This window comes from Strigops habroptila, chromosome 13 (assembly GCF_004027225.2).
Source record: "Strigops habroptila isolate Jane chromosome 13, bStrHab1.2.pri, whole genome shotgun sequence".
NCBI lineage: Eukaryota > Metazoa > Chordata > Aves > Psittaciformes > Psittacidae > Strigops > Strigops habroptila.
In genome coordinates, this window is record NC_044289.2 from 14,943,652 (window position 1) to 14,971,071 (window position 27,420).

The 27,420-nt window shown below is 48.1% G+C and overlaps 1 protein-coding gene and 1 long non-coding RNA gene across 14 annotated transcripts in view; one reads left to right on the forward strand and one right to left on the reverse strand.

Annotated features, from left to right (window-relative positions):
• Positions 1 to 4,680: 4,680 nt before the first annotated feature.
• Positions 4,681 to 8,294, reverse strand: LOC115615228. 5 transcript variants are annotated; one of them, XR_003993983.1, is made up of 4 exons: positions 8,101 to 8,188; positions 6,509 to 6,746; positions 5,785 to 6,100; positions 4,681 to 5,247 (listed from the first exon to the last, which is right to left on the reverse strand). It is a non-coding gene; the product is annotated as an uncharacterized LOC115615228 (long non-coding RNA). The 5 variants fall into 5 exon arrangements; XR_003993984.1 differs by lacking the exon at positions 8,101 to 8,188 and adding an exon at positions 7,516 to 7,613; XR_003993986.1 differs by lacking the exon at positions 6,509 to 6,746 and having other exon boundaries at positions 8,101 to 8,294.
• Positions 7,801 to 27,420, forward strand: part of ZBTB46 (zinc finger and BTB domain containing 46) — a 48,396-nt gene continuing 28,776 nt past the window's right edge. For 2 of the 9 annotated variants that reach the window (XM_030503041.1, XM_030503049.1), the window contains exons 1-5: positions 7,801 to 7,876; positions 8,402 to 8,584; positions 14,403 to 14,530; positions 16,225 to 16,364; positions 22,912 to 23,881. In XM_030503041.1, the coding sequence (XP_030358901.1) occupies positions 16,311 to 16,364; positions 22,912 to 23,881 (1,024 nt within the window). In that variant the 5' untranslated portion in view covers positions 7,801 to 7,876; positions 8,402 to 8,584; positions 14,403 to 14,530; positions 16,225 to 16,310. Of the gene's footprint in view, positions 7,877 to 8,180; positions 8,265 to 8,359; positions 8,585 to 14,402; positions 14,531 to 16,224; positions 16,365 to 22,911; positions 23,882 to 27,420 lie in introns of those variants that run through there. The other 7 variants (XM_030503044.1, XM_030503043.1, XM_030503045.1 and 4 more) reach the window with 7 other exon arrangements.

The following is a 27,420-nucleotide window of genomic DNA, read 5'->3' on the forward strand; positions in this document are numbered from 1 at the left end:
AAACAAGCTCGCATCTGCACGGATGCAGGCTATACCCCCTCTAACCCCGCGCCGAGAGAGGAGGCAACGTGTCTGCTGCCTTAACCCTGTCCTTAGGAGAGACACCTCCAGCCACAGCAGCAGGGTTTGCTCATGCGTGTGGCGAGGCTGGGAGCTGCTCTCCACATCTCACACTGCCCTTGCTGGAGGTTGGGAGAGTCAAATCCCAGCTGGCACCGGCACAGCATCCCTCCATCCTCCCTCATCCCACTGAGCTGCATCCATGCGGCACCGGCAGTAAATGCACAGAGAAAGCAGAGGTGAGGGTGAGCAGAGGAGGAGCAGAGGGGGCTCTGGGTGGAGGAGGAAGAGGGAGGGAGGAAGACGCCTGAAATCACACCAGCAGATGGGCACTGCCCCCGCCACGGAGCCGCACTGCAGCAGGGGCTGCCGAGGGAAAGAGCAAAGGGAGGTGTGAAGATTTCCCTGCAGATTAAACCCAAAGCACCTGTGCTGGCTGCTCACCAACCCCAGCCTGGGCAGGGAAACAGAGCAGGTTTGGGGTGTGCTTGTACCCCCTGGAGTACCCCAAAGGTCTCAGCATTGCCTGTGCCCATGGGATGCTCGAGGGGATGCAGGGCCAGGGTGTTCCTACCCTATGCAGGGGTCTGCACGACCTGTAGCATCATCTCCTGGGGTATCTCCACTCCCATCACCCCAAAAGCCCCTCGGAGGCTGGAGATGAAGGATCATGGGAGGTTACACCGGCAGCTCTGGCGCTGTGTTCTCTGGGAATACCAAGGCTGGAGCGGGATCTGGCTGAGGAGTGCAGAGGGAGGCGCCGCGGGGCTGCTCCAACCGGTGCAGGGTCCAGCAGTCAAGGGCAGGAATTGAAGCTCAGGGTTGGTGCGGCATTGCAGGGAGCAGATAATGTGGTACAGGGAACAAACTCCCAGAGGAATAATGAAGGCAGTGGTTTGGTTTAGGAAAGAGCTGGGAAGGCATTTTTGGAGGGGGTTGGAACTACTAAATCCAGGGGGAAAGGAAATAAAGAAGGCATCTGTCTTCTTTGCCTGCATCCCTGTGGCATTCCCCAGAGAACAGGGGCTTTTCCAGGCTTTAGGAAGAGCCGTGTTTCTCCCTCTGTTTGGGAGCATTCCCAAATGGCACAGGTCTGCCGGGATGGGCTTCAGGGCTCATCCAGTGACTGTTTCCCATCTGATGGTTGAAATCAGGTCAGACGCGATGGCTGGGTGAGAGGCTCCAGCACTGGGCTGAGCACACACAAGGGATGAAGGCGAGCAGAGCGAGGCTGGATCCATCCCTGCTGGTGCCTTGGTGACAGTCAGGCCCTGGGGACAAGGAGCCCGGCTTTCCCTGGACCCCTCTGGACCGATATCCCCCTGGCCCTGGCCACAGAGCTCTGCCCCTGACCAGAGGAAGAGGAAACACCTTCCCGATGGCAGCTGGCTCCAGGCGGGATTTTCCGCTGTTTGCCATGTGCTGCCAGAGCCAACGGCCTCTGCTCAGGTGCTGGAGCTCCCTGGCTGGAATTTCATCCCTGGGCTCCCATAGCGGCTCCGGCACGAGGGAAGTGACCGGGGCGCAGGTCCGAGCCCCGGCTGGAGCTGCATCCGCCCGGCGCTTCCAGCCTGGCCTTATCTGGCAGCTCCCCCCGTGACTCCCCGTTTTCCTCCTCCAGCCTCCTTTCCCCACCCCACCCCGTGCTCCCAAAGCGCTTCCTGCAGCAGGGCGAGGGCTGGGGGCTGCGGGACCGCTCCCTGCTGACCCCGGCTCTGCCCAGAGGAAATCCTGTGGGAGCCGAGGGCTGGGAACGGCGGCCGAGCTCTTCCCAGGGCTGGGCAGCACCGGGATTGCAGCTAAAGGTCCCATCAGCCAGCCAGGAGAAACCCAGGGGGGGAGCATGGAGACCACCATGAAGTGCTCACACTGGACCCCCACCAGTATACATGTGCCATTAACACCAACAAGAGGTTTCCTGCACTTAAATGAGCCATTTTCCCATTGGGAAGGGTGGGAGGAGAGGTTGGCCGTGGGCATCACAGCAGGAAGATGCTGCCCACCACGTGCATGATCCCAGCAGCTCCCAGGTCTGTAGGAACAGGGTGTCAGCACTGCTGCTCACGGGGTGTCTTGGGGTGCTAAATGCTATTAACTGCCTTTGAACGGCTTCCAACAGAAACTAATTCATCGACAGCCTCATCACTCCTCATGACAAGCAATTTAATATAAATTCAAATACGGTGCAAAGCGGTTCTGATTCACTTAAGGGCATTTTGTGAAGTTGAGCTTTTATCCCTGTGCAGCCAAGGGGCGCGGAGCTGGGGTTAACTCACCCCAAAAGGGCTGGACCGTGCCCACTGCAGTGTCAGCTCCACACAAGGGAGAGCAAAACTCAAGTTACTGTATTTAAACCTCGAATGTGGCCTGAGTCGCCAGGAAAACTACCACTTGCCTGACTAAACCCCAAACCACACTTCCCAGACTTCAGCAGTTATATTAACTGTTGCTTCTGCCTTTTCCAAGCGTGGCTTGTACACACACGGTGTATACAGGCTGCATGGAACAAGACTCACGTGCAGCCCGGCACCTTCTTTGGGTTCTGAAGGAAACAGAATCTTTGCAGAGGGATTAATTTCAGCTGCATCTCTCTAAAGTGCTGTAGCAAAAAGGGTTGAGCTTAACTGAGAGCCAAATCAGATGCTGGCACATTGGGATTGTCCCTCTTTGTGTCCACTGGAAAGCGAAATGGGTTTGTTCCTTTCCACAGGGGCTGGTGTGAGCCCCTGGGTAGTGCTGGAAAGGATGCAGGTGTGAAGGATGGTGATACTGGAGGAGGAAGGATCAAAACCTGTTCTAAACGTGCCAATGTTGTGCTCTTGGCCTCAGGAGACAGCATGGCCCAGGCACTGGTTCTTCCCAGATGTACAGAGGTGAATGTCAGCGAGGAGCTGTAAAACATCTGGTTACAGAGTAGTGTCTGAAACACACCGTGGTGGAGGAAACCTGCTAAAGGGGTGAAGAACCAGAGCACCACGATGTAAAATACAGCAGAAAGTAACCCCAAGACGAGCCCACGTTCAAGAAGAGGAAAGCAAAGATCCTGTGTTGCAGGAGGGTGATGTTGGTGTAGCACAGTGATCTGCTTGAGCTTGGACCAGCACTGAAATGATCACTGGCTTCTGGGTGGGAACCAAAGAGGCCCCAGGTTGGCTCTAGGCTCCCAATGGGGGCTGCAGAACCCTGCTGCCAGGGAGGGGAGCAGGCGAGAGATGGGGCAGAGCCAGGGCAGCACACCAGGGATGCAGCAGCCAGGAGGAAGCTGGGGACAGAGCTTGCTGTGTCCCCCCCAACACGCTCCTGCCCTCCTCATCCCATGGCCCCGGCACCTTTCATCCTTCCCCTCACCTGCACCCTTGGGTGAACCTCAGCGAACACCCTGGAGCCGAGCTCACCCAGGGCACGAGAAGTTGGGAGTGGGGCTGGAGTTTGGCAGCCTGGCTGCTCCTCCACTTGAGAGGCTTTGAAAGGGAATGTATTTTTGGAGCATTAAAGATCAACTGTTTCTGTCTCCGGCCAATCCCTTTCAAGAGCAGCACCGAAGGAGGTCAGTGGGATGCGGCTGGTCAAATATTTTGTCCATGAACATCATCTCTCACCCCCTCAAGTATTTACAGACCTGGGAGCATTTCCTGCTGTTCCCCCCCACTGGTGACTATTTGGTGTCTCTGCTTTCTGCAGCAGGATGGTGCAGGGTGTCTCTGTTAGCGAAGGACCACCCCAGCGCTGCCCTTTGGTTCGGAACACAAACCTAAAGCAGCACTACGTATTTAGTCACACAAACGGCCATGGATTTATCCGGGAAGCAGTGAACCAGCAGCACAAGATAATGAGGAAAACTATGCGGGGGTAGCGGTGGTGGTGGTGGGGAGCTGGGGTGGGAAGAGGGAGGTTGATTCTCCAGGGCGTTTTTTTGTAATCTTCATTCACCATATTTAGTAGGCTTGTGACTTGCCCTTGCTTAGCTGATGGAGAATTCCCCCAAGTGTTTACTCCCACAACCTAGCAAATGCCTCAATACACATCATGGAAAAAGTACAATCGACATCTTCACTCCCACTAGAGAAGGAATTCTAACTCGCCCGGCGCAGCCCGGGAGTATGTGCTGTGAGAGAGACAAACACTGCTTCATTAGCTCCCCTCAGCTGTGGTTTACTCCTCAAGTGACCTGGTCAGGGCTGCCACCACCTCCCTCCCTTCCTTCACCTAAAGACCCCCTGACCTTTGAGCAGAGCCTTAGGGACAGGAATGTGGGTCCTTTAACCCTTTCCTCCACCATCAGTGGGATGCTCTCAGTGTAGCTGACAAAGCTCATGGCCCAAGGATTACTCCTGCTGTAAAGAGCAGGAGCAGAGCCCTGCAAAAAGGCTTCCTTCCCTGCTGCGCTTAGGGAAGAATAGGCTTTGGTGATGGAGATCCATGCCTACCATGTATGGAACGTGGCACCAAACTGGGGATTGCTGTAAGCAGAGCTCACAGATCAGAGATTCCTGAGAATTTTCTTTGTACCTCTATTCGAGAGCACAAAACTTGTAGGGGGAAAAAACAGCCCCCCGAGCAATCAGGTAATCAGGCCATTTGGGTTTTCTCAGCGTGCTTCCAAACTGACCACATGGCAAGGACACACAAGAAATCATTTTAATTTATCAGGTATAACATCTCCTACAAGCGTGATGAATGTAAGGTGGAGCAGAGCTGAAGAGAGGAGCTGGGATGAGAACGCTTCAGCATTCCTGATGATTTTGCAGATGGGATGTGGTATGAAGGCAGCTTTCCTCTATGCTGGTCCCCACTCTGGTCCCACCTCACCCCACCACGGGGTGATTCCAAGCACTCCTGTGCTATAGGAATACAGAATTTACCTGTTTTCCCAGTGGCTAAAAACAATTAAAGTCCAGACCTCCAGTGGTCTCTGCCTCGATGAACTCTCTGACATGGTGGCGCGCAAACGACATTGATTTGAGCCAGAAACAGTCTCTTTAATCTCACAGAGGTGCATCTGTGCTCTTGACCTCTCCTTTGTTCACCTCATTCCTGGCACTTTGCACACCAAAAATCTCATGAACTACCCTGATTTTTCCACCAGCTCTTTTTTCCTGTTCTTTTTCCCCCACGCACGTTCTTCCCTCCTTTATGAGGAGAAACCACCTCTCTTCTGAGGACAGGCTGAGCACTTGCAGTATTTACCTAAAATAAGACACAAACTTCTAATTAAAGGAGGAAGGGGTGTGGGTATGTTAAATATTAAAGCTTTCCAAGCCTCCTTTGTGTGGAGCAGCTTTGGGAAGCTCGGCCCTCCGCCAGCCTCCCCCTCTTGGAGCGCGTTCCCCAGGGCAGTGCCCAGGCTGCAGCTGCTGCTGCTCTGGGGACTCAGCCCAGCCCCACACGCAAAGAAATACTACATAAATAAATACTTTTCTGCCAACAAAGACCCGAGGAAGAAACCCTGGGTGGGAGGAGAGGAAGGGAATGTACACACTGAACCGGAGCAGCTTTGGGATAAGGGGAAGCTCGGTCTCAAGCAGGGAGGAGCAAGGATAAGCAGGAGTGAGTGAGTTATGCGCAGGAGTGCTCATAGCTGTGACCAGGTATGATATAGATTTTATGCAAAATAGAGTTGCATAAAGATATAGCTCCATCTTCAACCAGCCCCTCAAACCTTCACATTTCAACACAGACCCTAAAAAATAAGACCAACTTAAAGCTTAAACTTAGCCGACTTACACAACAGAAGGATTTAGCACCTGCAGGCGCTGCGGGGAAGAGCTTCACATGGAACACTTGAGCATTGAGGGTAGAAAAAGGGATTCTGGCTGTTCAGCTCCGGTGCTTTTCACCTGCAGGTGACAGGGACTGGCAAACACACGTATGAGGAGGTGAAGGCAGAGGACTGCATGTGCAGGAGGCAGCGGGACACCCGCCTGGCACCGTGTTGCTTAAGTGTAAGAAATCGAGTCCTTCTTTGCATCGAGAGACAATTTCTGCAGAGTCTTCATTTGCATTTTAATGGAACTCTTTCTAGGAAGGTGCTGCTTGGACTCTGTTGCAATGTAGAATAAAGAGGTAATTAAAAACACGCTGGAGTTAAAAGACATTTCATTTTCATTAATCAGGTTCATTCACAGGCTTTTCAAAATTAAAGGTATTTAGGGTGTGTGGGAGGAAATGGGGGGTGGAAAACACACCACACAACATCTGTTTATTTAAATCACAGATTAAAAAGTGGAAAATAATCTCTTCTTTTTTGTGAAGGGACGTCCTGGAGATTAAAAGCACCTCGCAGAAGAGGATTTGAATACAGAATAGGCATAAAAGTCAACTCCAAGGTTTCAGCAGTAGGTCTCTCTACTTAAAAGCCAGAGACGAAGCAAATCTATAGGACATGGGGAAAGGAAACCCGGGAGGACATTTCCAAGCCTTAGGCACACAATTATCCGTGATTACACACCTAAGCTGGTTAACAAGGCAAACAAACGGCCAACCCACGTGGATTTCCCCACTTTGGGGCACAATCACAGTGTGTGGATGCTGATACACAGGGTGCAAACATCACATCTGCTGGACCAGCTCCTGCTTTCACAATCCAGAGATCCAGGAGCCGTTCTCCCTTGCTCGCCGCAGCCATCGCAGGGTCGACATCGGCTTCCTCCCCGCTCCACACCTATCCTGTCCTGTTAAGCTCCGTCCTTTGAAATATAGGGCAGTTTGTGTCAGATCCTTCAGCGCAGCAGCCGAAAGGGCAGGATCCTGCCCTTTGCTGCAACAAGAGGGTTTTTCATCCCTGGATCTGACGGATGAGGGACTCTGATCTCCATCCTGCAGACCCTCATTCTCCAGACCTCCAGCCACGCACTCTAGCCATTAAGCCAGGCCAGCGCCGCGCTGCTCACCCGTTTAACGGGCTCTGAACTCTGCCGGGCTGCAGATCGTTTATTCTTATTAATTTTTATGTCAAATACAGCCTCTTAGTTCTTAATACAGCGAAGAAGTGCTTTTCCCCCCCCCTACAACCTGCCGAGGAGGGCACAGCTCGGCCCAGGCACAGGCTCCTGTGGGGAGCAAACCGCTGCCCCTCATCCCTCAGGTGCAGCCTGAGAGGACGCACCCGCTGAAGGGACACAACCGCGGTCCCTCCTTCTTCGGGCCACCGCAAGGTCAGCCAGGAGCCGCCTCAGGTACCCCAGAGGGGCTCGGGACGGAGACCGGGACCAGACCGGGACGGCCACCGGGACAGGGTCGGGTCCGCCGCCGCCTCAACGCTGCCCCGCCGCCGTCCCGTCATGCCCCGCGCTGCCGAGCCCGTGCGCGCTCCCCCCCCACAACCCGCCCTTCACTTCCGGTGTCCGGCAGTGGCAGCGCCGCCGCCGGCGCCCCCGCTCCCCCGGCGCAAGGGGAAGGGGGGGGGGGGGGGGGGGGGGGAGAAGAAAAGGGGGCGGAGAAATGGGCGGGGCTTACCGGAGGCCCGTGCGCGCTTCTGACCAATCAGCGCACGCCGCTGTGGGAGAAGGGGCGGAGCGAAAGCGCCGGCACGCGCCGCGCGGCACCGCCTCCCCCCCCCCTTCTCAATCCCCCCCCCGTCCAACACCCCCCCCCCTCCCGTCGCGGGTTCGCGCCCCGCGCGCCCGAGGGAGCGGCGGGAGCGCGCCCGGGGCCCCCCCCCCCCCACAACCGGCTTCTTCTCCCCCCCCCCCCCAACCTCCTCCGCCCTCCTCCCCCTTTCCCCTTCCCCTCCCCACCCCGAGGAGAGGCTCGGAGTGACCGACGGAGCCACAAGCTCCGGCCGCTCCCACACCCCGCTCTCCTCCATGGGGCTCAGGTAAGCGCGATGCCCCCCCCCCACCTCGCCCTCCCGCCCCCTGAGGCGAGCGGGGGGTCGCCATGGCCGCCCGCCCGCCCCCTGAGGCGGCAGCGCCGGGCCAACCCCATCCCCGCGGCCGCCCTGAGGCGAGGCGAGGCGGGCAGCGCTTTTCCTTCCCCCCCGCTCCCCCGCCTCCCCGGTTCTCTTTTTCGCCTTCCCCCGCCCGCCTCGTCGGTGCTCACCGCTATCATCGCCCCCTCCCCAGCCCCGCGCCCTCCGCGGGCACAACCCGCCGCAGGGGCGGGGGGGAGCGGGGGGCCGGTCGCTCCCTGCCTGCGGAAGGGGTGAACGGTGCCTTCTTTGGGACGCGATGTCTTATTTGGTGTGGGGTGGATGGCTTAACTTGGTAAGTGGCAGGGTTTAACCCCCCTCCCCCGGCCCTCCCCTCCCCTCTCCGCCCGCCCCCCCCCCCAACCCTCCCCTCCCCGTAACCTCCAAAAGGGGAATTTTCCAGCTGGTAATTTCTGCTGCGTCAACACCCAGCTCAAGGGAGAGGAGAAGAGACAAGGGGGCATTTTAACAGCAGCTCCACTTGCGAATAGCCAAGCCTCAATCCCGGCTCCAGCATTCAAACCCTTTCCGCCCCCTAAAAACCAGCATCCGTGCAAGTTGGACCAAGAGTTTGTCAGGAGTGTGGTTCAAAACTGCTTGGAAAAAAGGGATGAGGTAATAATCCTGGTGAAGCATGTTGTATTTCTCTCTTTTCTGCCTGTCTCTTTCTCCCTCTCCTATCCTCTCTCCTTCTTTTTTTTTCCCCCCCTTCTTTTTTTTTTTTAAGCCAGGCCTGTTTTGGGTTATTGTCTCCCCCTAAAGCCAGACATAGATCGCCTGGCCTTGCCTCCATTTTAATTGCAGGCTGAAATGGGGGAAGTGACCCTCTTTTAGAAGAAAACCCCCCATCAAACCCCACTAAACAACAAAAAACCCCTTGGAAAAATAACGCTTCTCCTTTCGGGGGGGGATAAAGGTGGTTTTTCAGGAGGCTGTAACAAGTGCAAAAGTGGCTGGAAATGTTTGCTGTTATGCTGGGCAACTAGTGAGGTGTCGTCCCCCCTCTCCAGAAGAAAAGTGGTGGTTAAATTGGGAAGGAGAGGTGCTGGGAAAGGTGCTGCTAGAAGCAGGGGTTGTGCTGCTGGATTGCCTTTGTGTCTCTGTAAATAGACATGTCAGTTCCCAAAGTAATACAAGTAGTGTCTGATAACTCAATCCCAGATGACAAATAGAGAATGGAGCAGATTTTCAGGACGGGAATAGTGGGAGGATTTCTCTTTTGGAAGCGGAGCGGGGGGGAAATAAAGCAGCGGTGGTACCTCCTGAGGAGGTTCTCGAGCGGCGCGGTATTGTGGAGCTGAGCGCTGGGATGGAATCCAGGGATAGAATCCCAGATTTATTTATTCTTTACACCTGACAGGGGGAAGATAAACAAAGGAGAGTTTGAACCGCTCTTTAATGAATTCCTCATGCTTTTTTTTTTGCAATCCCAGTGATTCATTTGCAAGCCTGCCAGGACCGGATTATTATCAGCATTGTTTAAAGCCATGCTAATTAGAGCCGTGTTTAGTAAACAGTGCTGGTGCAGACACCTGTACCAAAGTTCCTGCCTGCATTTTAATTGCATCCCTCGCATCTTTTTTGGCATTTAGGGGCTGTCGTACAGATCTAGGTCTCGGTTCTTGAAGTCGATGAAGTATTTATTACGAGTGTGGATTCTCTGTGTGCAAAGAGCAGCCCTGCGACTAATGCCTGAAATGTGTTTTCTACGGAAGGAGAGGGAGTCTTCTTTCTTTCTCTTCTTTTATTTGCTCTGGGGGGGATTAAAGGGAAAAGCTGCGTTATCCAACAGTGAGAATAACGTAATTTGGAGGAAGCAGCTTGCTGTGAACGGATCGCTCTTCTAGCAATACCTTGCTTAAACATTGTATGTTTTTATAGCAGCTTGTAATTGCAAGTAAAATGTGCCTTTCCCTTTCTAAACTCCGTTCAGCTTCTCTCGCTGTTTGTCAAGTTTTAGGTTTTGAAATCCTTTAGTGATGGAAAAATAAAAATGGGTGGAGTGTGTGTTATTAGTCACAATATTTCCAACATGTGGGGAGGGATTCTCGCTGTAAGGTGCTTTTGAGGAGCTGACAAGAACAGGGGACAGGAGTCTTGCCCCATGGGTGGGGGGCACAGCTACAAAGCAGTGTTTAGGGGAGCTCCCAAATGTATGTGCCTGGCAGATACTCTGTGTTTTGCTGCGCTGGTGGGATAAGTGTAACTGAAACAGAAAACTAGTCGTTTGGTTTTGATGCAGCCTGTCCAGGAGGGGGAAACTCACTCGCAGCTAAACTTCTCTCGCAGTTGTTTTCATATATATGTTGTGACTGTTTGGTGTAATTGAGTCAATTTGAGCGTGGTACCAAAAAATGGGGGGGGGGGGGGGGGGGGGGGGGTTCTGATAATTCACCCGGGAGATGTTTATTCATAGGCTTTAAATGCTGCTTCATCCTGAGCGTGTAGGATCGAGCCGCTGAAAACATGACCCGTACACGGGGTTCTTGGAGGCTGAGGAAAATGGGCCACTTTCTCCCCGTGGTCTTTGTTTTCTGGGACAGTTGTACAACAGTGGAGATGTTCTTTGCAAGAGGGTTTTTTTCTTCTTTAATAAGTGGGAGTGCTTAGAGGAAAACCAGTTTAGCAGCACCCCCTTCCCCAGCAGTCCCCCATGGAAAGGCGAAATGCCTCGTGTTTGAAAGGTCTGTGGTTTGCTGTGGATAGCAAACTGCTTTTCCTCCTGTAACATGTTGTGTTGCTGTGAGCTCGAACATGTTCTTTTTGTCTTTGCTATCCACTTGGGTGGATTTTCATGTTTAGATATGTGTTTTTGAAGTTTCTCAGCAAAGTTTCCTGTCCTCCCAGCAGCGCAGCAGCAGGATAACACCCGATCCAAACTGCTGCTGCTTGCTTCCAGAGCAGATTGACTTCATAAACAGCTCAACCTTTCCCAGGGCATTTTCCCCTTCATGTTCTTGCTGGTTTTACTGGTGGCCCCAGTCTCCAAACTCCCCTAAATTGATAGAAAGCACTCGCAGGGGTTTTCCTCGCTCCTGTGTGCTCAGTTTAATGGGCAAACAAAAGGGCAAAGCGAGGGCTTAGTTTAAGTCTTTGAAGAGCTACCTGCAGCTGTAATGGTTATCCCACATGTCCGTTAGAATTCCCAGGAGCCAGCAGGTCGTGTCCATTCCTGGCTGCCAGCGTTACCCTGGAAAATACTGACACAAAAGGATTAATACCGTGTTTGTATTTTGTGACTGGCTTGAATATTTTGAAGTGAGTAACTTACCTGTGTTTTACGGGTGATATGTGAAACTCCAAGTGTATTAATAGTGAAAGCAGGCCCGTTGTGGGGCTGCCTGCAGATAGCAGGGGTCACGTTAGGCGAGAGGACACGGACCTACCACTGCTGCGAGATAGAGGGAGGTATTTGTTCTCTCTGAAGTGCTGTGATCTGCTCCTCACCCCGGGGTCTCTGTGAGCGGGTTTAGGATGTTTTGGTCAAATCCAGTGACAGTCGGGACTCTGTTTGTGGCTTCAAACCTTCACTTTATTCCTTCTTGAGGGCTTTCTGTTTCGCTAGGTGATGTGTTACAGCCCCCTTAAGCACAACCTTCAGTAGTTGGTTTTCTCAATTCCCTCTAGATCTTCAGTCCTTTAGGCAGGATGTGAAATAAAAGCGTGTGGTTCTTGTTGTGGGGCTTCTTTCACTGGAGATGGAAGAGGAAAGGCTCTCACCTTCTCTGAAGAGTTCAGTAGCTTTCGGGTTCGTGCTGCTGGGGTGTGTTTGGCTGCACGGGGATGTCCAGTTTGGAACGAGAGCTGCTTGGGATTCAGTTCCATCCTGTAGCTGTGACTGACTGTGCTGGTGTTGTCACTGCTTTTTATCAGCCTCCCTTTCTGTGAAGCAGGGGTGTGGAGCTTGCTCAGATCTTCCACGCAGTTTTTATTATACTGACAAAAATCATAGTTGTGCTAAAACTGCTTGTACTTCGTACACACAAACTAGTGTGAAGTCCTCACCGAATTCCCAAATGGTGGAGCTCAGAGGCTCCAGGGTGGGGTTTTCTGTCCCTTACCAAGTCAATTCTTTCCTGAACAGTTGCTTTAACTTTCTTCCATACCCACATATTTAAGACCCATCATCCTGCTGTTGAAATATTGGGTTTGATCAGCTTCCGAGTGCAGGATGAGCTCCTTGACAGCTATTCCAATTAGATGGAAATGTGTTCCACTTTGGGGTGTTCTGTTGCGTGTACGTCAAGTAAGGATGTACCTGGGCATTGTAGGTGCTGAGGTAGAGCTGAAACTCACCTTTTTTGCCTCACTTTTTGGGAATATGGCTTTTCCAGCCCGTGCAGTGGTGATCCCTTCTGCCCTGCTACTTACTCGGCATTCAGGAGGAAAAACATCCTGCAAATGCTCGAAGTTGCTTGGTGTTTGCTTTGGAGTAAAGCTGAGTTGGGGTCTGCTGTGTTGGAGAGAGGCAGTGAGGTGTCAGGAATATTCTACAAACACAGCTTGTGTGTGGATTAAAATAAGCCTTGTAATAAGGATGTCGGAGTGTGTGCCAGGAACTTTGCTGCTTAAGAACCCTGCTTGGAAAAGCGAGCAGGGTTTTGCATCTCAAGGAATATGTTTATAGCTGTGTCAGCTTTCCCAATTGTTTCCTCCTCAAGCGTTGAACAAACTTCATCCATCCAAGTGAGTTTGTTTCCTGGTATTTCTCACCTTGTGAAGAAGAACTCAGGGTGGATACTTGAGGCACTTGGCTCACTCTGGCTGAGGAAAGGGTTAACCCAAATGTGCACCTTTTGCACTAATAGACCATTGGAGGAAATACCTTTCTGACCAGTGCTCAAATCCTGCTCTGAAACAGAAGCATCAATGGTCTGGATTAGCCATTACGTGCTTAAAATACCCAAACCTGAAACCAGCTGATTGAAGTGCCCATGAAGGAAGCAGTCAGGATGGAGAGCTCCGAACAGTCCCACCACTGTAGGGTTGGAGGATGAGGTGGGGGCTGGATAAAACCCTCACTTACTGATTTCCTTCTTATTACTGCTGTATCCTTTTTGCCTTCACTCTTCTACTTCTGAGGTTTTTGTAAGAGTTGATCAAATCTGGATTATGAGATTTGGACTAAAAAGTAAAATGGGATAATACCCGAGGCGCTGAGTGCTTGTGCCCTGAGTTACACAAACACAATGAGGTTGTTCACAGAGCACCTCCCGTGTTCTGTTTCATTCTGCATCAGCTGAAGTGTTTACTCCTAGGGTATTCCTGACTCCTTACATGTGTTTCTGTCTCTTACGTGCTCTTCCCCTCAGTTGCTCCCATGGCTATATTTCCCTTTAAAAATTCCCTCATGATTCTTCCTCTTTCTTTGCCTCCCTCCCTTTTCACGTACTGACTTTGGGAACTTTCACAAAGATCCCCGAGTTAAAAAACCAAAACTCAATGTGAAAGTTTGGGGGGAACCATTCTTCAGGGCAATTCCCAGTGCGATATGTTCACACTTCTTTAATCTTCTGTCTTTTTTAGGTGCTTTTTATGTTGGCTTTTTTCTTGCTAATAGATGCACAAGGCTTTTGCTCAGATTTCTTTTGTGACTCTCTTTTAAGTGGCATCTTAGGATCTTGGAGGAGTTAATGGCACTTGGACTGGTAAGTGTCATACCAGCCATGGGCACCTGGGGTTTTTCAGGTTGCTTTTTAATCTTCACTGCTGGAGTAGCACATATATCTGTAGCTAAATTCTTATATTGTTTTTAATATGACCAGACTCCTCAAGCCTGGTACCCTGTAAGGTTCTTGCTCTTTAAGTGCTGGTTGGCTCTTCCATGTTCCTTCCATACCAGCAACTGTTTCTGTACCATGATGGAGAGAAGATGGTGAGGCAGGCAGATGGACAGAGGTGGAAGTTATGGGGAATTAAAGAAGGGAAATGCAGAGGAAATGGAAAGAGCAGCAGAAATATTACTGCAAGAAGCGTTTTGAACTAGAAACACACACCTAGTGCCCTGTTGGAAAGGTGCATCCTGTTGTATAAGCAAACTGTTACCAGTTGGAATATTGTGTTGTGGCTGCATCGCTTTTACAGGCATGGAAATGAAAACTTACCCTCTGTTGGGTGTTTGCATCTTTTTCTGTGTCATGTTGTTAAAATTGTTTGAAATCCTCATACTGGGGTTTTACAGTGACTTCTTCAAAGCACTTGTCTGGGAGCACAGGAGTTATAGTGTTAAAATGTGTGTGTTAAACTCTAACTTAACACAAGCAAAATAATTTCTCCTTTATGCTTATTTATAGAAATATATCATAATATTTCTTGTTTGAAACGGCAAAGTTGTAAATGTGCTGCTTGTAATTATGTGACACTGAAGGCATTTATGTGAAGTTATAGTTTAGATTTTAATCTGTGCCTCCTATTCTTCCCATTCCAAATGCAGGACGTCTGATGAACCCTTTGGAGCCTGTCAGCAGAGCCCCTTCTCCTCTCTTCATTAAAACATGCACTTGCCAGCTGTGAAACATCGTGCCATTTATTTTTGCTAACAGGAAACGTTTTCAACTGTTGGTAAGTTCTCAGCATTTAAAGCTACTTTGTAATGTGGTAAGAGAAAGAGTAGCTGGATTAGGCCTTGTCATATGGGCTTAAGAGTTCTTTCAAGAAAGGCTCATTTAGGAACCTTAGCCAGCTGCAGAAGTTGGAGGAATACCTCTGGCTATTCTGCTCCTACCTTGTAGCAGAGGTGCCTCTATTAATCATGGTCACTTGATTCTCATCTGTTCAACTACAAGAGGAAAGCAGGTGCAGAGCTCAAAGCAAGGAGGAAAAACGCAGAGCAGTGCAAACTAACGCGGGTCTGAGCTTTGCTGTTCTTACTGGACTGTTCTGGCTCATTCTGGGCTCTGGGATAGGGGTGTAGATGAGAGTTTCAACAGTCACAGCCCGAAGTCTGAGCGAAAATACCACTTACTTTTACCCTTTGCTAACAAAAAGTCGTTTCCCATGTGTTCCCTCACTCCCCCACTTTGTTTTTTTAACTGTCTAAATAACAGGACTAAAAGGAGCCAAAACAATTGCTATGGAGAAGTAATCAGAGAAAGGCAAGACTTGGCAGTCTGAAATAGACACTGAGAACAAACTCAGTGGTATTTGCTTCAGTTGGGTCATATTTGTTGTCAGGATTTTCACAGTTGTGCCTGTTGCCATAAAAGTGCCTGGATTTGCCTTAATGCTCTGTTTGTGTATTGGATACTTATTCTCTCACTTGCAATAACATCAGTTTGTGTTGGAAATGCTTTCTTAATTTTTATCTTCTGAGGTTTTCTGTTACTACAGAAGGTGGGATAAACAGTATTGATTTACAGCTGATTTTCATTGAGAGCTAAGCTGTAGATTGAAGAGGGCTGAAGGCAGAGATCAGGAATACGTGGCAGACACTTTGCTGGAGGGGCCAACAGTACCTAAACAGTGTAAAGTTTTGACTAAAGCATAGTCAGAAGTTTTAGTTGAAGTCAAATGTTGCAAGGGCAGTGAATATGCTCTCCTGAAGAGAATAAAGTTGATTTTGTATAGGAAAGCCAGATGGACATGATGGTAGTTACAGTTGATGTGTCCTCACAGACAAAACCCCCTTTGTTTGGATGAACTGTTCCTAATCTTTGTACCTTGTGATCCTAAACATCAGTGTTTTATCTGGGAATGTGTCTTTCTATAGCTAAGGATCTATTTTTCCCACAGAATTCTCACAATCTTGGGATTATTTAGTCTCTTCACCCACAATGGTGCCAGCCAGTAGGAACTGGCAACTAAACATGTCAAGAGGAAATTCTTTTGGCTGTTCCATTGCAACCTTCTCTCAGGAGCAGCCTCAGTAGCTTCTTAACCTCCTATTTTATAGGTCAGATGAGGTGAATTAGTGCCCTTTGGGCCACAAATGTCTCTTTTCAAAGTCATTAAAGTGAGAATGTTTGGAAATGCTACCAAACAGGAAACCCTGTTGTTTCAAGGGCCTGTTTGAAGTTTTAGTATCTAAAATTAGATATCTTTTTTCTCATACTTTTGAGAAGTAACTCTTGATTGTAGTATTGCAATAAAGTAACCAGGCTTTCATCACCTGCAATGTATTGCTATGCTTTGAGTTCACATTTTTTGGGTGTTATAACTGTGGGTTTGGAGGGCAAAGCCTTCAAAATGTATCACAGTAGTTCAGTAATTTGTAGTTTAATGCTCATAACTTCTTGTGGTTTTGGTTTGTGTCATAGTTCTGTCCTTCTCCTACCAGAGGTGCCTGCAGTGCTGTCGGGAGGTCACACAGTGGTGCACTACCTGTGCTGCCCTAGGGCTGTTGATGTCCTCAGCTGTTGTAGGAGAAACCCCAGACCTGGAACCCAGTTTGTTACTGGTAAGGAGTAATTGGCTTGGATTTTGTTTGATTATTCTTTTAATGTGAAGGTTTGCATTGCTTTCTCTAACAGAATCAGTAAAACTCTATCCACTGCTTATGACTTTAAGAACACGATAGCAAAATGTGCATCTCTGGTATGGTTTTGCCTTTTTTGCCTCCTATTTTTAACTTCATAGTTTGTAAATTTCTTATCCTAATTACCAATTGCCCTCCTTCCAAACGGTGGAGGCAAAGAGCTTTCCCTTAGCTTTCATCTTCAGACCTGGTTTTCTCTTGGAATTCTTCGTGTGCTGTCAGAGCTACTAAGGTTAATAAATGGATTTTCCTAAGATCCCTTCCAAAATCCTGTCTTTTGGCTGCACTTCTGTAGTGTCCAGCTTCTGCACCCTGCTGGCTCTGTAACTCCAGGTAGATGGTTTGATATCAAAGGCCAAAGCCAAGTTGCTGGTTTAAAGTTTTGGAGTAGAGAGTGAAATGTTTCATGATAGCTCCTGGTTGTTTTGTGTTCTGGTTATTGGAGTTGGATTGTGCTTGTGGCTCGTGTTTGGGTTGTGGAAACAAAGCTGTAATGCTATCGTGCATGACTAGAAGCATGTAGTGTTTTGGGTGTCCTTGTTGTTCTTGCTGAAATTTGCCACCTTTTAATTCCAAATTGAGTCTGGATCAATGTATTTTCATGGTAAAAGCAGCTGTAAACTGATGATATGGTCTTAAATGCTTTGTGTTTCCTGACTAAGTCTAACTGGGACAGATGGGGAGTTGAAGTCTCTTCCTGCCCTGAGTTTGGTTTCTTTGCTGCTGTGTTCCGGCTGCTGGAGGCGTGATGCTGCCCTCCTCCTCCTGTTTGAACTTTACTCATAGCCTTTCTGCATTGTAACTGCTACAGAGATGCTAAGCAGAGATGTTGTTTCAATGCTCTTCCTCAAACACGCTTGGGAAGAGATAACACTGTGCTTGTGGAGATTTGTACTGTGAAGCTCATGAGCAGTGTCTTTGCAGGGAGTTATCTGTTAATATCCTGAGTCTTGTGCTTTGCCTCTCCTTTAGGAGGGTGAGTGCAGGTACCATCCTTTGCTGTTGCTAAGGTTACGTTGGGGTTTTTGTTCTCTGTTCCTGTCACCACAGGGCGCTTGGACAGGAGGAATCCTCTGCATTTCTGTTGTCTTTACTTGCATAAAAGTGAAACTCCTTACACACAGTGTCGTGTGTGAGGCGGCGTTTGGAGCCCGATCTCACCTTACACAGCTCCTTTGCAGAGGAATTCAAAAAATGCTGGAATGTCTTGGGAGTGGAGCTGTGGACACAGGGGAAGCAGAGAAGTGGGGTGTGTTTGTTGGCTTTTTGTATAAGAAACCATTGGAGTGAACTGGAGTTCTTCCTTGATCTGTTTTTCCTTTTCTCTGAAGGGAGAGGGGGGAGGAAACAACACATTTTTGGTCAAATTCCAGTTGGCATGTTTTCCCTAGGGAGCACATGGTGGCTGCTGGTGGAGAGCACTTAGGAGTATTTTGGTACTTTGTAACTTGTGTCCTTACTATTAAGTGTAGAAAGTTGTAACAGACTAAATGTCCTGTAGGTTGAATTTTGGGTTCCCTTGTACTCTGAGAGCGCAAGTAGGAAACAAGCAACAAACCTCCCCCAAACCTCTCTAGTCCTTTGGGATTTTTCCTTATTTTCATTCCCCTGTTTTCTTTCTGAGTAAAAGGAGTTTATTTTTGGCCCCACTATCTCCCCGGGGACTGCACTGAAGGGACTTTCATGTGTGTTCTCCATTTCTTACAAGTGGCTTTATGTCCAAATCCAAATAACGCACTGAGGTTTAGATACATCACATTTGTACCTCTTCATTTTACTGCTGGTTGGGTCAGAGACTTACTGTGGGTACTTACTCTGAGCAGTTGGCCTTGTAAGTACTGGCTATTCCTTTTAAACCTTTCCAACAGGAGGTGAAGACTGTGTTTATTTAGACTCTTATGTCACCAGGTGATATTTTCATGTTCAAATAGCTGTACTGATAGTGCAAAATAAACAGTTTTTGTGGATGTTGTGTTTGTAGAACGAGGTTCGTTCCAGCCAGGCTTCAAGATTATATAAATTATTAATGCTTATTTGAAGACCAGGGTTTTGATGACCTGAGAAAGACAAAGCTGGCCTCTACCTTGACAGAAGTTTGCATGAAAGACATTATTAAATCTGTTTTGGTTTGTTCCTTTTGCTGTTATGTGCAAGTGTTGTTTGTTTAGGGACAGGGATTTAGTTTAGTTGGGTTTGGGGAGGGAACAGGCTCGAATGCCTGCGCTGTCTGTGAACTGACTTATGAAGAAAGGCTCCTCTGCTGCAATTTATTTTGTGGCAAACCTACAGATGAGCTTTCACGGCTCATTGGCTTCTTGGAAAGCTGCGTTGTGGCCATGTGCTGTCAGCACCGGCCCAGGCCGAAAGCTCTGAGTAGGTGCTGAACTTTGAAATCCTTCAGTGTCCTAAAAAGAGCTGAGATAAACCCCAAAATATGTCGTCGATCTTTTGAGGTCTGTGTCTAAACAGTCTCTGCAGTTATTCCATCTTCCACAATGCTTCCCCTGGAAGTTTGAAGGGTGCTGCTTTGCTGAAGGAATCTTTCCACAACATGTTTTAAGTGGAGATAAATATCAATACCAGGAAAAGGGGGAAAAAAAAACCCCCAACGACAAGCCACAAAACAGCATGTGAAATTGGAACAAAAGAGCACAGGCTTTTGAAGCTTCCCGAATTCTTAACTACTAGCAAATTGCCTTAAATTTAACTTGGATTAATTCCCTGGTGATCCTTGACATTAAACGGATGTTCTGGTTTGACATGGGTAGACAGAAAACTAATTAATTCCTCTGAATTGGAGGCATATTTAATTCTCTCCCCCAAAGACCTCTCGTTGGAAAGGTGCAGTGCTGTGACAGATGCTGAATGTGGAACGATGGGGAGGAGGTAACAGACCTTTAGACAGAGGAAGATCAAGACGTCTACAATAAGTATTGCTGGTTTGGAAGATGATAAGCTTTGTTGGTTGGACTGAACACAGGAGTATCCACATCATTGCTGTGTGCTTGGAAGTGTGATACTGTCCCTGCCTGTCCATGGAGAGGATGCTGCTCTTCCATGGGTGTCTTCCCCATTTGTGTCTCTGTCTCTTCAAGTACTTTGGAACAAGGACAAATTGTCTTCCCTTGGCATAGAGGAACACATATTGTTATTGCTTTTACTTAGGTTTTTATATTCATACTTTAAAATGTCAAGTATTTTTGCCTCTTGCCCAAAAGGTACCAACCCCCCTCCCTCTGCTCCTGTCCCCAGTGTCCTTGGCAATGTGGGTGAGTGCAGCACAAGGACTGTGGGATCCCACCACAGTGACACGCTTTTGTTCAGCTTTGGCTTGCCTGGAGCATCTCTGCTGTCAAGAGCCTGGTGGATGGGCCAGAAGCCACTAAGGAGCCTTGCATGGGTTCTAGTTTTGTGTTTGTCTTTAGCAAAACTCCCTTGGGTGTGAAATAAAGTCAGAGAAAAGCTGTTTCCCAAAGAGGCCAGCAAGTGCTCCATGCAGAAAACACACCGGATTAGTCAGTGCCTGAACCTCAAACTGGTCCGGTCTAAGCCAAAGGGAGCAAAAAGACAGACAGGCAAAGAGGCAGCTTAAACAAAGGACAAGGTGTGTCTAAAACAGTCTGTTCCCAACAGTGAGGGGGAAACCAGGCACTGAACTAAGCTGAAGCAACATATGAAGTAATAAATACATAAAATCTTGAGGAATTGGTGTAATTTCCAGGTGAAAAACATGCAAGAAGAGAAGCTGCTGTTGCATAAACTCACATAAGTGGGTGAAGACATTGACAAATCCTCCTGATCCCACTGTATTAAACAGAGGAAGAGAAAATGATCCTTGTGAGAGATTCCCCCCAGCCCCTAACTAATTCTGGGGAGCTGATGTCTTGGAATAGGGACTTTGCTGCCCGTTGAAGGAACAGCAAAGGGAAATGCCATATCTGAACCCTTTTGATGGCTCCATAATTGTATGCTCTGAGGTTTTCTTGAGGTTTTCTTGCCTCTTCCTCTGAACCATGTGGATCTGGCAGCTGTTGAAGCCAGGATTGGTGATGGACAACTCGCTTTATCCTATGTGGCAATTCATATTTCCTGAGGGGACTATGCTGACTCCTCGCCTCCTAAAAGTAGCTGCAGCAGTGGTTTCTGGAGTAAAGACAAGAGTGAACTGTCATTCCTTCTTAAGAGGTGGTTCTCTCCAGCACAAGGAGGTTGGGAAGTGGTGGCAGGCACCTTGCACGCCTGGGTGAGAGCTGCTGGGCTGCCTGGTTCCGTTGCAGCTTTCTCAGGCCAAACACCTGGAAAATCAATTCTTTAGGTTGAGGTTTTTCAATTCTTGGGTTGATTTTTATTGATGTATTTCATGTATTTGAGCTGCAGGTGGCTTCTGTGTGAGAACTTGATTTGAGGTCTCTGGGCAGGTTTCAATAGTGAGTAAGTAGCATTCAGATAATGTGGAGCTGCACTCTTATTGACCTCTTCCAATTCAAACAGCAATAAGATGAGCTGCTTTGTGCGCTCTGCGCTTAATTCCATGGAAAAGCTGTATGGCTTTGAAATGATGAGCACCAGTTCAGCCTGTTTGTCGTGCAGGAACACGGACCTTCCTCTCTGGAGGGAAGCAAGTGCTTCTCAATGACCAAGGACCAGCTGGTCTTGCAAATGAGCAGTTGTGACCCTGCTGAAGAGACAGTTCTTGTGGAACTGGAGATGCTTGTGCAGGCATCTTGCATAGCTTGAACTCTTGACTCATCAGGTGGCTCTCTAGAAGAAAGGTCTGTGCCATGTATGTTCCGTGGTTTTCCAGTGGTGTTGGCTGAACTGTAGCTGTTCTGCTCCTGTAGATGCTGGCACTAGCACAGACTAAGAGGAATGAGGTCTCACAGATTGTATTCCCCAGCACAGGAACCCACTTGGACATCATCAGTCGTGACTGCTGGGAGCTGATGGACAGATGGGCCTGAATTTGTGTTTGAATCAGATGCATGTTAGAAAGTTGCTCCAAGTCATATCAGCCTCTTAATGACAGTGCTTATATTTAACTGTGCATGCTTTGAGACGGTGCAGCCTTAGAAGTGCAGTGGTTGTGCTTTTATCAGCAACCACCAGCAGCCCAAATCCAAGCTCTGGTGCACGGGCTTGCCCATAATTACATTGGGATTTGGTCTTGTCAGCAGATACCAGTTTTACAGTTATGTGATGACATGTGGGCCCATGTGCTAATTTTACAGTTGGAACTTCTTATATTGGAACAAGTTGAAGTTTTGGAGAGGAAGGAGTTGGTATCCTTCACATTGTGTAGCAGCTCAGTGCTCCTGATTAGCTGCACCATTAAATCACTGTTAAACAGGATAGAAACCTTGATGGTAGGTTCCAAGTGATCTAAGCTAGATAAAATGGCAGAAATCAGCACTGACGTGTTACTTCTCTCATATTTGTACTTTGCTGGTGGGGTAAAATTCAATCTGAATCAACATATCCACATTTAAGACCTTTTTCTCTGTTTTGGGGTGTAAGAGGAGGGTAATTTGGAGCATAACTTACAAGAAAACATGTCTCTTGCCATGCTGCTGGCACTAACTAGCCTTTGTTTGGATAATGCTGCCAAATGTTAGGAAAGGTGATCAGAATTCATCTCAGCTTGACGGATGCTTTGTTGTTTTGGTCACAAGCATCCTTACTGAACGTGAATGTTCAGGTGATCATTAGCATTTCTCTATCCTCTACAGTATCTTGGGGTGATTTAGGGTAAGCTTGGAGATGTAAAGCCAAGGAGATAACGTGCTTTATTGCCAAGTTAAAGATCTTGTGCTTATAAGCAGTTCAGCTTCAAATAACATTAATTTCATAGTTCTCATCTATTGCCAGTTTAGTTCGGGTGGGGACTTCATGTTTTGTGATCTGTAGTCTTGGATTTGCTTATTGCCCTTCTGCACTGTATTTATAGCCTCTCCAAGGCAATATAGTGAGGGCAAGAGCTGGTTTCAATTGCCTTTTACTGTTGGAGGGTTTAGCTATTCAGTGTGTTACGCATAATACTTGTTCCCTTGAGGAAATTGTGTTACAGCGTGCTCCTCAGCAGTTTGTCTCCAGCAGCACAGTTTCAAACCCAAACTTCACTGAACTCCAGCAGTAAAAGTTGATGGTTGTTTTACCCAAGTAACTTAAGACAGGTTTGCTTACAGGGCTGTAGTCATTTAAAGAAGTGTTTCTCCGGGATGCTATGAGCCACTGGAGGACTGAGCTTCAAATCTAATCTCCTTTTTACCATCAATTATTTGCAGGCTGGTAAAAAGAAGCTGCAGCATGTAATGAATGTGTGGTGTTTCCAGGCAGTGCCTGTATTTTGTGGCATCCTTTCAAGACGAACTTGTTACTTAATTTGGCGCAACTTGGGGTTTGTCTGAGCCTTTGAAAATCTCTGTCAGCTTGTAGTGGATTTTGTAATCCTGTCATTTCCTTCCCCATACAGGACTTGTGGAAGAGGAAACACAAAGATTTCCAGATGAATAACCGCAAGGAAGATATGGAGATCGCGTCCCACTACCGTCACCTGCTGCGGGAGCTGAACGAGCAGAGGCAGCACGGCATCCTCTGCGACGTCTGCATCATAGTGGAGGGGAAGATATTTAAGGCTCACAAAAACGTTCTGCTCGGGAGTAGTCGCTACTTCAAAACGCTCTACTGCCAGGTACAGAAAACCTCCGACCAGGCCACTGTCACCCACCTGGACATCGTGACTGCACAAGGCTTTAAAGCCATCATTGACTTCATGTACTCGGCGCACCTCGCGCTGACCAGCCGGAACGTCATTGAGGTGATGTCAGCTGCGAGCTACCTGCAGATGACAGACATTGTCCAGGCCTGTCACAACTTCATCAAAGCAGCTCTCGACATAAGCATAAAGTCTGATGCTTCGGATGATCTCGTTGATTATGAACTTGGAGCCCCCTCCAGCAGCAGCACGGATGCTCTGATTTCGGCAGTGGTGGCCGGCAGGAGTATATCTCCCTGGTTAGCTCGGCGCACGAGCCCTGCAAACTCTTCTGGAGACTCAGCCATTGCCAGCTGCCATGAAGGAGGGAGCAGTTACGGCAAAGAGGATCAAGAACCAAAAACAGACAGCCACGAAGACATTTCATCCCAGTCTCTTTGGTCTAGTGACATGGGCTATGGCTCTTTACGGATCAAGGAGGAACAGGTTTCACCGTCGCATTACGGAGGGAGTGAACTGCATTCTGGCAAGGATAGTGCAATACAGACTGTGTTCTCAGAGCAAGGAGTAGGGGATGGCTGGCAGCCCACGGGGCGCAGGAAGAACAGGAAAAACAAAGACACTGTGAGGCATATCACACAGCAAGTGGAGGAGGACAGCAGGGCAAGCTCTCCAATGCCGTCGTTCTTACCCGCCTCAGGATGGCCCTACAGCAGTCGAGACCCTGGTAAGTTGTTCTGATTTTTGTGGCTGAAATCTGTTTGGGGTATGATCTTACCAGCCTCTGAGATAGCTGAGCCTGCCAGAAAAGTGCAGAAACCTGGGCTACCAGGAATTCAGTCAGGAACCTCAGTGTCACAGCACTCAGCCTGTTCTCCTCCGGAAGGACAGAGAGTTGGGAGTTTTTCTGTCGCCTTGAACATACAATGGCCTACATCACCCCCAAACCCACCATGATAGAAAAGGTTGGAATTCATTTTAGCAGGTGTGCAAACTGATGTCAAGGATGAAGAATGTTCCTTGCACAGTGTATTGATGATGTAATTACACCACACACGGGTGTAATTTAGTCTGAATGATACTATCTCCAGTGCTTCCTGCTATTCAGGTGTCACTTTCTCATGTGCAGGAAAACCACCACAGCTTGTTGCTGCTCATGGCAAGAGAAATGTTTGGTAACTCTTCAGAATAATGTGTGTTTTTTGAGGTACTTCTAACGCTTAAACTCTGTCTTGATGTGTGACTACTTGTAGTCTCAGATGTGTGGCTGCTTTTAAAGTATATAGCCAGGGAGACAAATGTGGTCTTGAGTTCTTTTGCATCTTCAGGAGTTATTTTCTGTCTCAAAATAGCTGTCCTGGTTGATTCATTAATCCCTGGCAATTAATAGATCCAGGAATGCTGCTGATACAGGAGCAGTCTGGGTGGTTTTTTCCTAAGGACTTTCAGGGAGTGTGGTATCAGACTCCCTCAAGCTGCCTTGAAGAGCTCTGTGTGGTGAGTTAGCCTGTGTTTCATTGCATACCAGAGCCCGAGTCAGCCAGGAGGAGGGTGCGTGAGATTATATACCCTTATGTTGCCAAATTCAGATGAAAAAGCAATATAAATAGTACTGAAAGTCTGAAGAGTCTTTATGGGCTGGAAAAGGAGGTTTAAGATGCTTATATACTGGAGTTTAAATGTGGTTTTCATTGGAAGGGTAACTCTTTACAAATGTCTTTCGATTTACTCTGTTTTATGGGTGTCTGCTGCTGCTGCAAGCTTGCATGTAATTATTTTAATTGCTGATGATAAAATCTACACAACAGCAGTTAGAAGAAAAATGGGAGATAACTTAAGATAAGTGATTTATAATGAATCCTGGGTTTCTAATGTGTGTATTTAGGGGTTGTTTTGAAGCAAGGTTCAGTGTGGAATTTCAGGCTGTTTCGAAGCAGGGTTCAGCATGGATTTGAGGGTGTTTAGAAGCAGGGTTCAGCATGGATTTGAGGGTGTTTGGAGGCAGGGTTCGGCATTGATTGCCTGGTGTGCTATTTGCATGCAACCGCCTTTCACTTCCATGGCATCCCATAAAAACAGCTCAGTCACTTGCACTGTCCAGGGGGTGTTGTGGGGTTTGGGGAGGTCAATGCAGTAAAACCACACTTTTGGTGTTGGGTAACTGCAGTAACACAACTGCAGCGCTGACTGGTTTAGCCAGCTGGGCATGGGCTGAAAACAGGGCAAAACAAAGAGATGGTCTTACTGGAAGCTGAATGAAGTTTAGATTCTTTAATTCCTCGTTGTTAAGGAATTAACTGTAAGTGGCCTTTTTCTTGACAACAGTTTGCAGAGGAGAGGAAGGTGGCTTTGGGTGTTGGCTCAGCGCAGCGCTGACACAGCTCACTGACAGGCACAAGCAGATAGTGCCAAATCTTGTTTTAAAGGTGGTTTCCAATAGAAGAGGTGTTTCTAATGATGGGAGAGGGGAAGCTCAATGGTGATGTTTGTGGGAGTAGTTCCAGTATTCCACTAGTGCCTGTAAAGCAAAGGGGAAAACCAAACAGCAGCACAACGTGGGATGGGTACATATGGACCAAACACAAGGAGCATCTCTATGTGCTTCCCCTGAGCAGCCCTGCATGTATCTTAGGTCACATTTTCGTGTCTTTTGGTGGATTTGTTTGGTATTTCAAAGGATTTGAGATCTTTGCACATTCAGTTTTGGTTAACACATAGACATCTTGTCAGCAGCAAGCCTACACGTGCTGTGTGTATAGATGTGTGGTTTGGGTGAAATCAGAGCTGGTCCCTCAAACCATCACTGTCCTGGTCCCTACAAGCAGTAGGGTCTTTTGGTCTCCACTAATATTTCCCATCTCCAGCAGGTGGAAGCAGCCCTCTTGTGAACTGCTCCATCTCCTAAGGTGAAAAGCCTCAGGGTTCTGCTTGGGTTGCTTATTGGTACCCCAGGTTCTTCCCTCTCCTGCTGGAATTTGGGAGCAGTATAGGGGTACCACCAACTTAGCTCCTGTGCATGAAGAAAACTGGATTCTCTTGTGTGAAAACAGATGATGGCAAGTGTCTCCACTGCATAATGCATGTTTGGGATGTGTTTAAATCTCAGCTTGAAGTTGGCTTTGATTTAGTAGTGTCAGGGTTCATGCTTTAAAACAGGCTTCATAGTCTAGGGCTCTTTTTACCTCATCCATTTGGAAATATCCCTGTACATATTGGTCATAGCGAAGATGAAAAGGTACTTGTTTGCTGAGGAAATGGGTGTTGAGGGGTCTTTCCTAAGTAGCTAAGAGGAAAAAAGTTACCTGGAACTCTCTGTTCTTTGGCTCATTCACTCTTTTGATCTATTTGGTTATTTTAAGATGCTGCTTGCTAAGTCTGAAAGCCTCCATTGTGGGATAATTTGGGTACCATTTGCAAAAGTCTCTGTTCTGGAGAACTAACAGCCCTTCTGGCAATGCAAAAGCTGATTTAGGAGGGTCCAAAGCTCAGTGTTAGTGTTTTCCTCCTGGAATTGTGCAAGATACTCGTTTGGTCTTGGTTGTAAGCAGCACTGCATTTCAGCAACATGCAGGCAGCGATTTGGAAGGTGGATCTTGCAAGTAACCATTGCATCACCCTTTTAATTCAGTGGTTATTTGGGGCACAGATAAAAATACTCTGCTCTTCCTGTGTTATACAGGATTACTTCATTTATGTTACAAAGCAGCATGTTGCAGTCACTGAAACTTTGCTGTTGAAACAACTGACAGCTCGTGTACACTTGGTGGTGGTGCTTCTTCCAGTGGGAAGTATGTTGTTATCAATGCAGACAGGGTGTACTAACGTGTCCCAAATCCATGACAGGCTGAACTTAAACGTGAATCCATGAGGCCTCAGAAAGGCACAGTGTTCTTTTAACTGAAAGGATAAAAAGATTCTTTCCAAATCAGTTGGTTCTTTTCCTGATGCTGCAGAGAGTCCTTGAATTTGATCACACTGTGGATTAAAAGAAAAAGGAATGTCTGGAGTAATCTTATGCATGGTAATTTAACATCGTGGCAATAGCAACTGAAGCAAGAGATTCCTATTGTCTGAAGAGTGTATCCTCTTCATCCCGGAAAGAATGATCAAACAGAATGTGCAATAGAGCACAAACCAAGTTGGGATGTGAGATGGGGAAGCTCTCGGGCCCTACAGGCTGGTGTCAGTCAAGCCCACAGCTCGATGGGGATCATCTCTCCATCCTAGTTTCAATTTGTTAATCTGGATTCTCTGTTTAGCATAAAA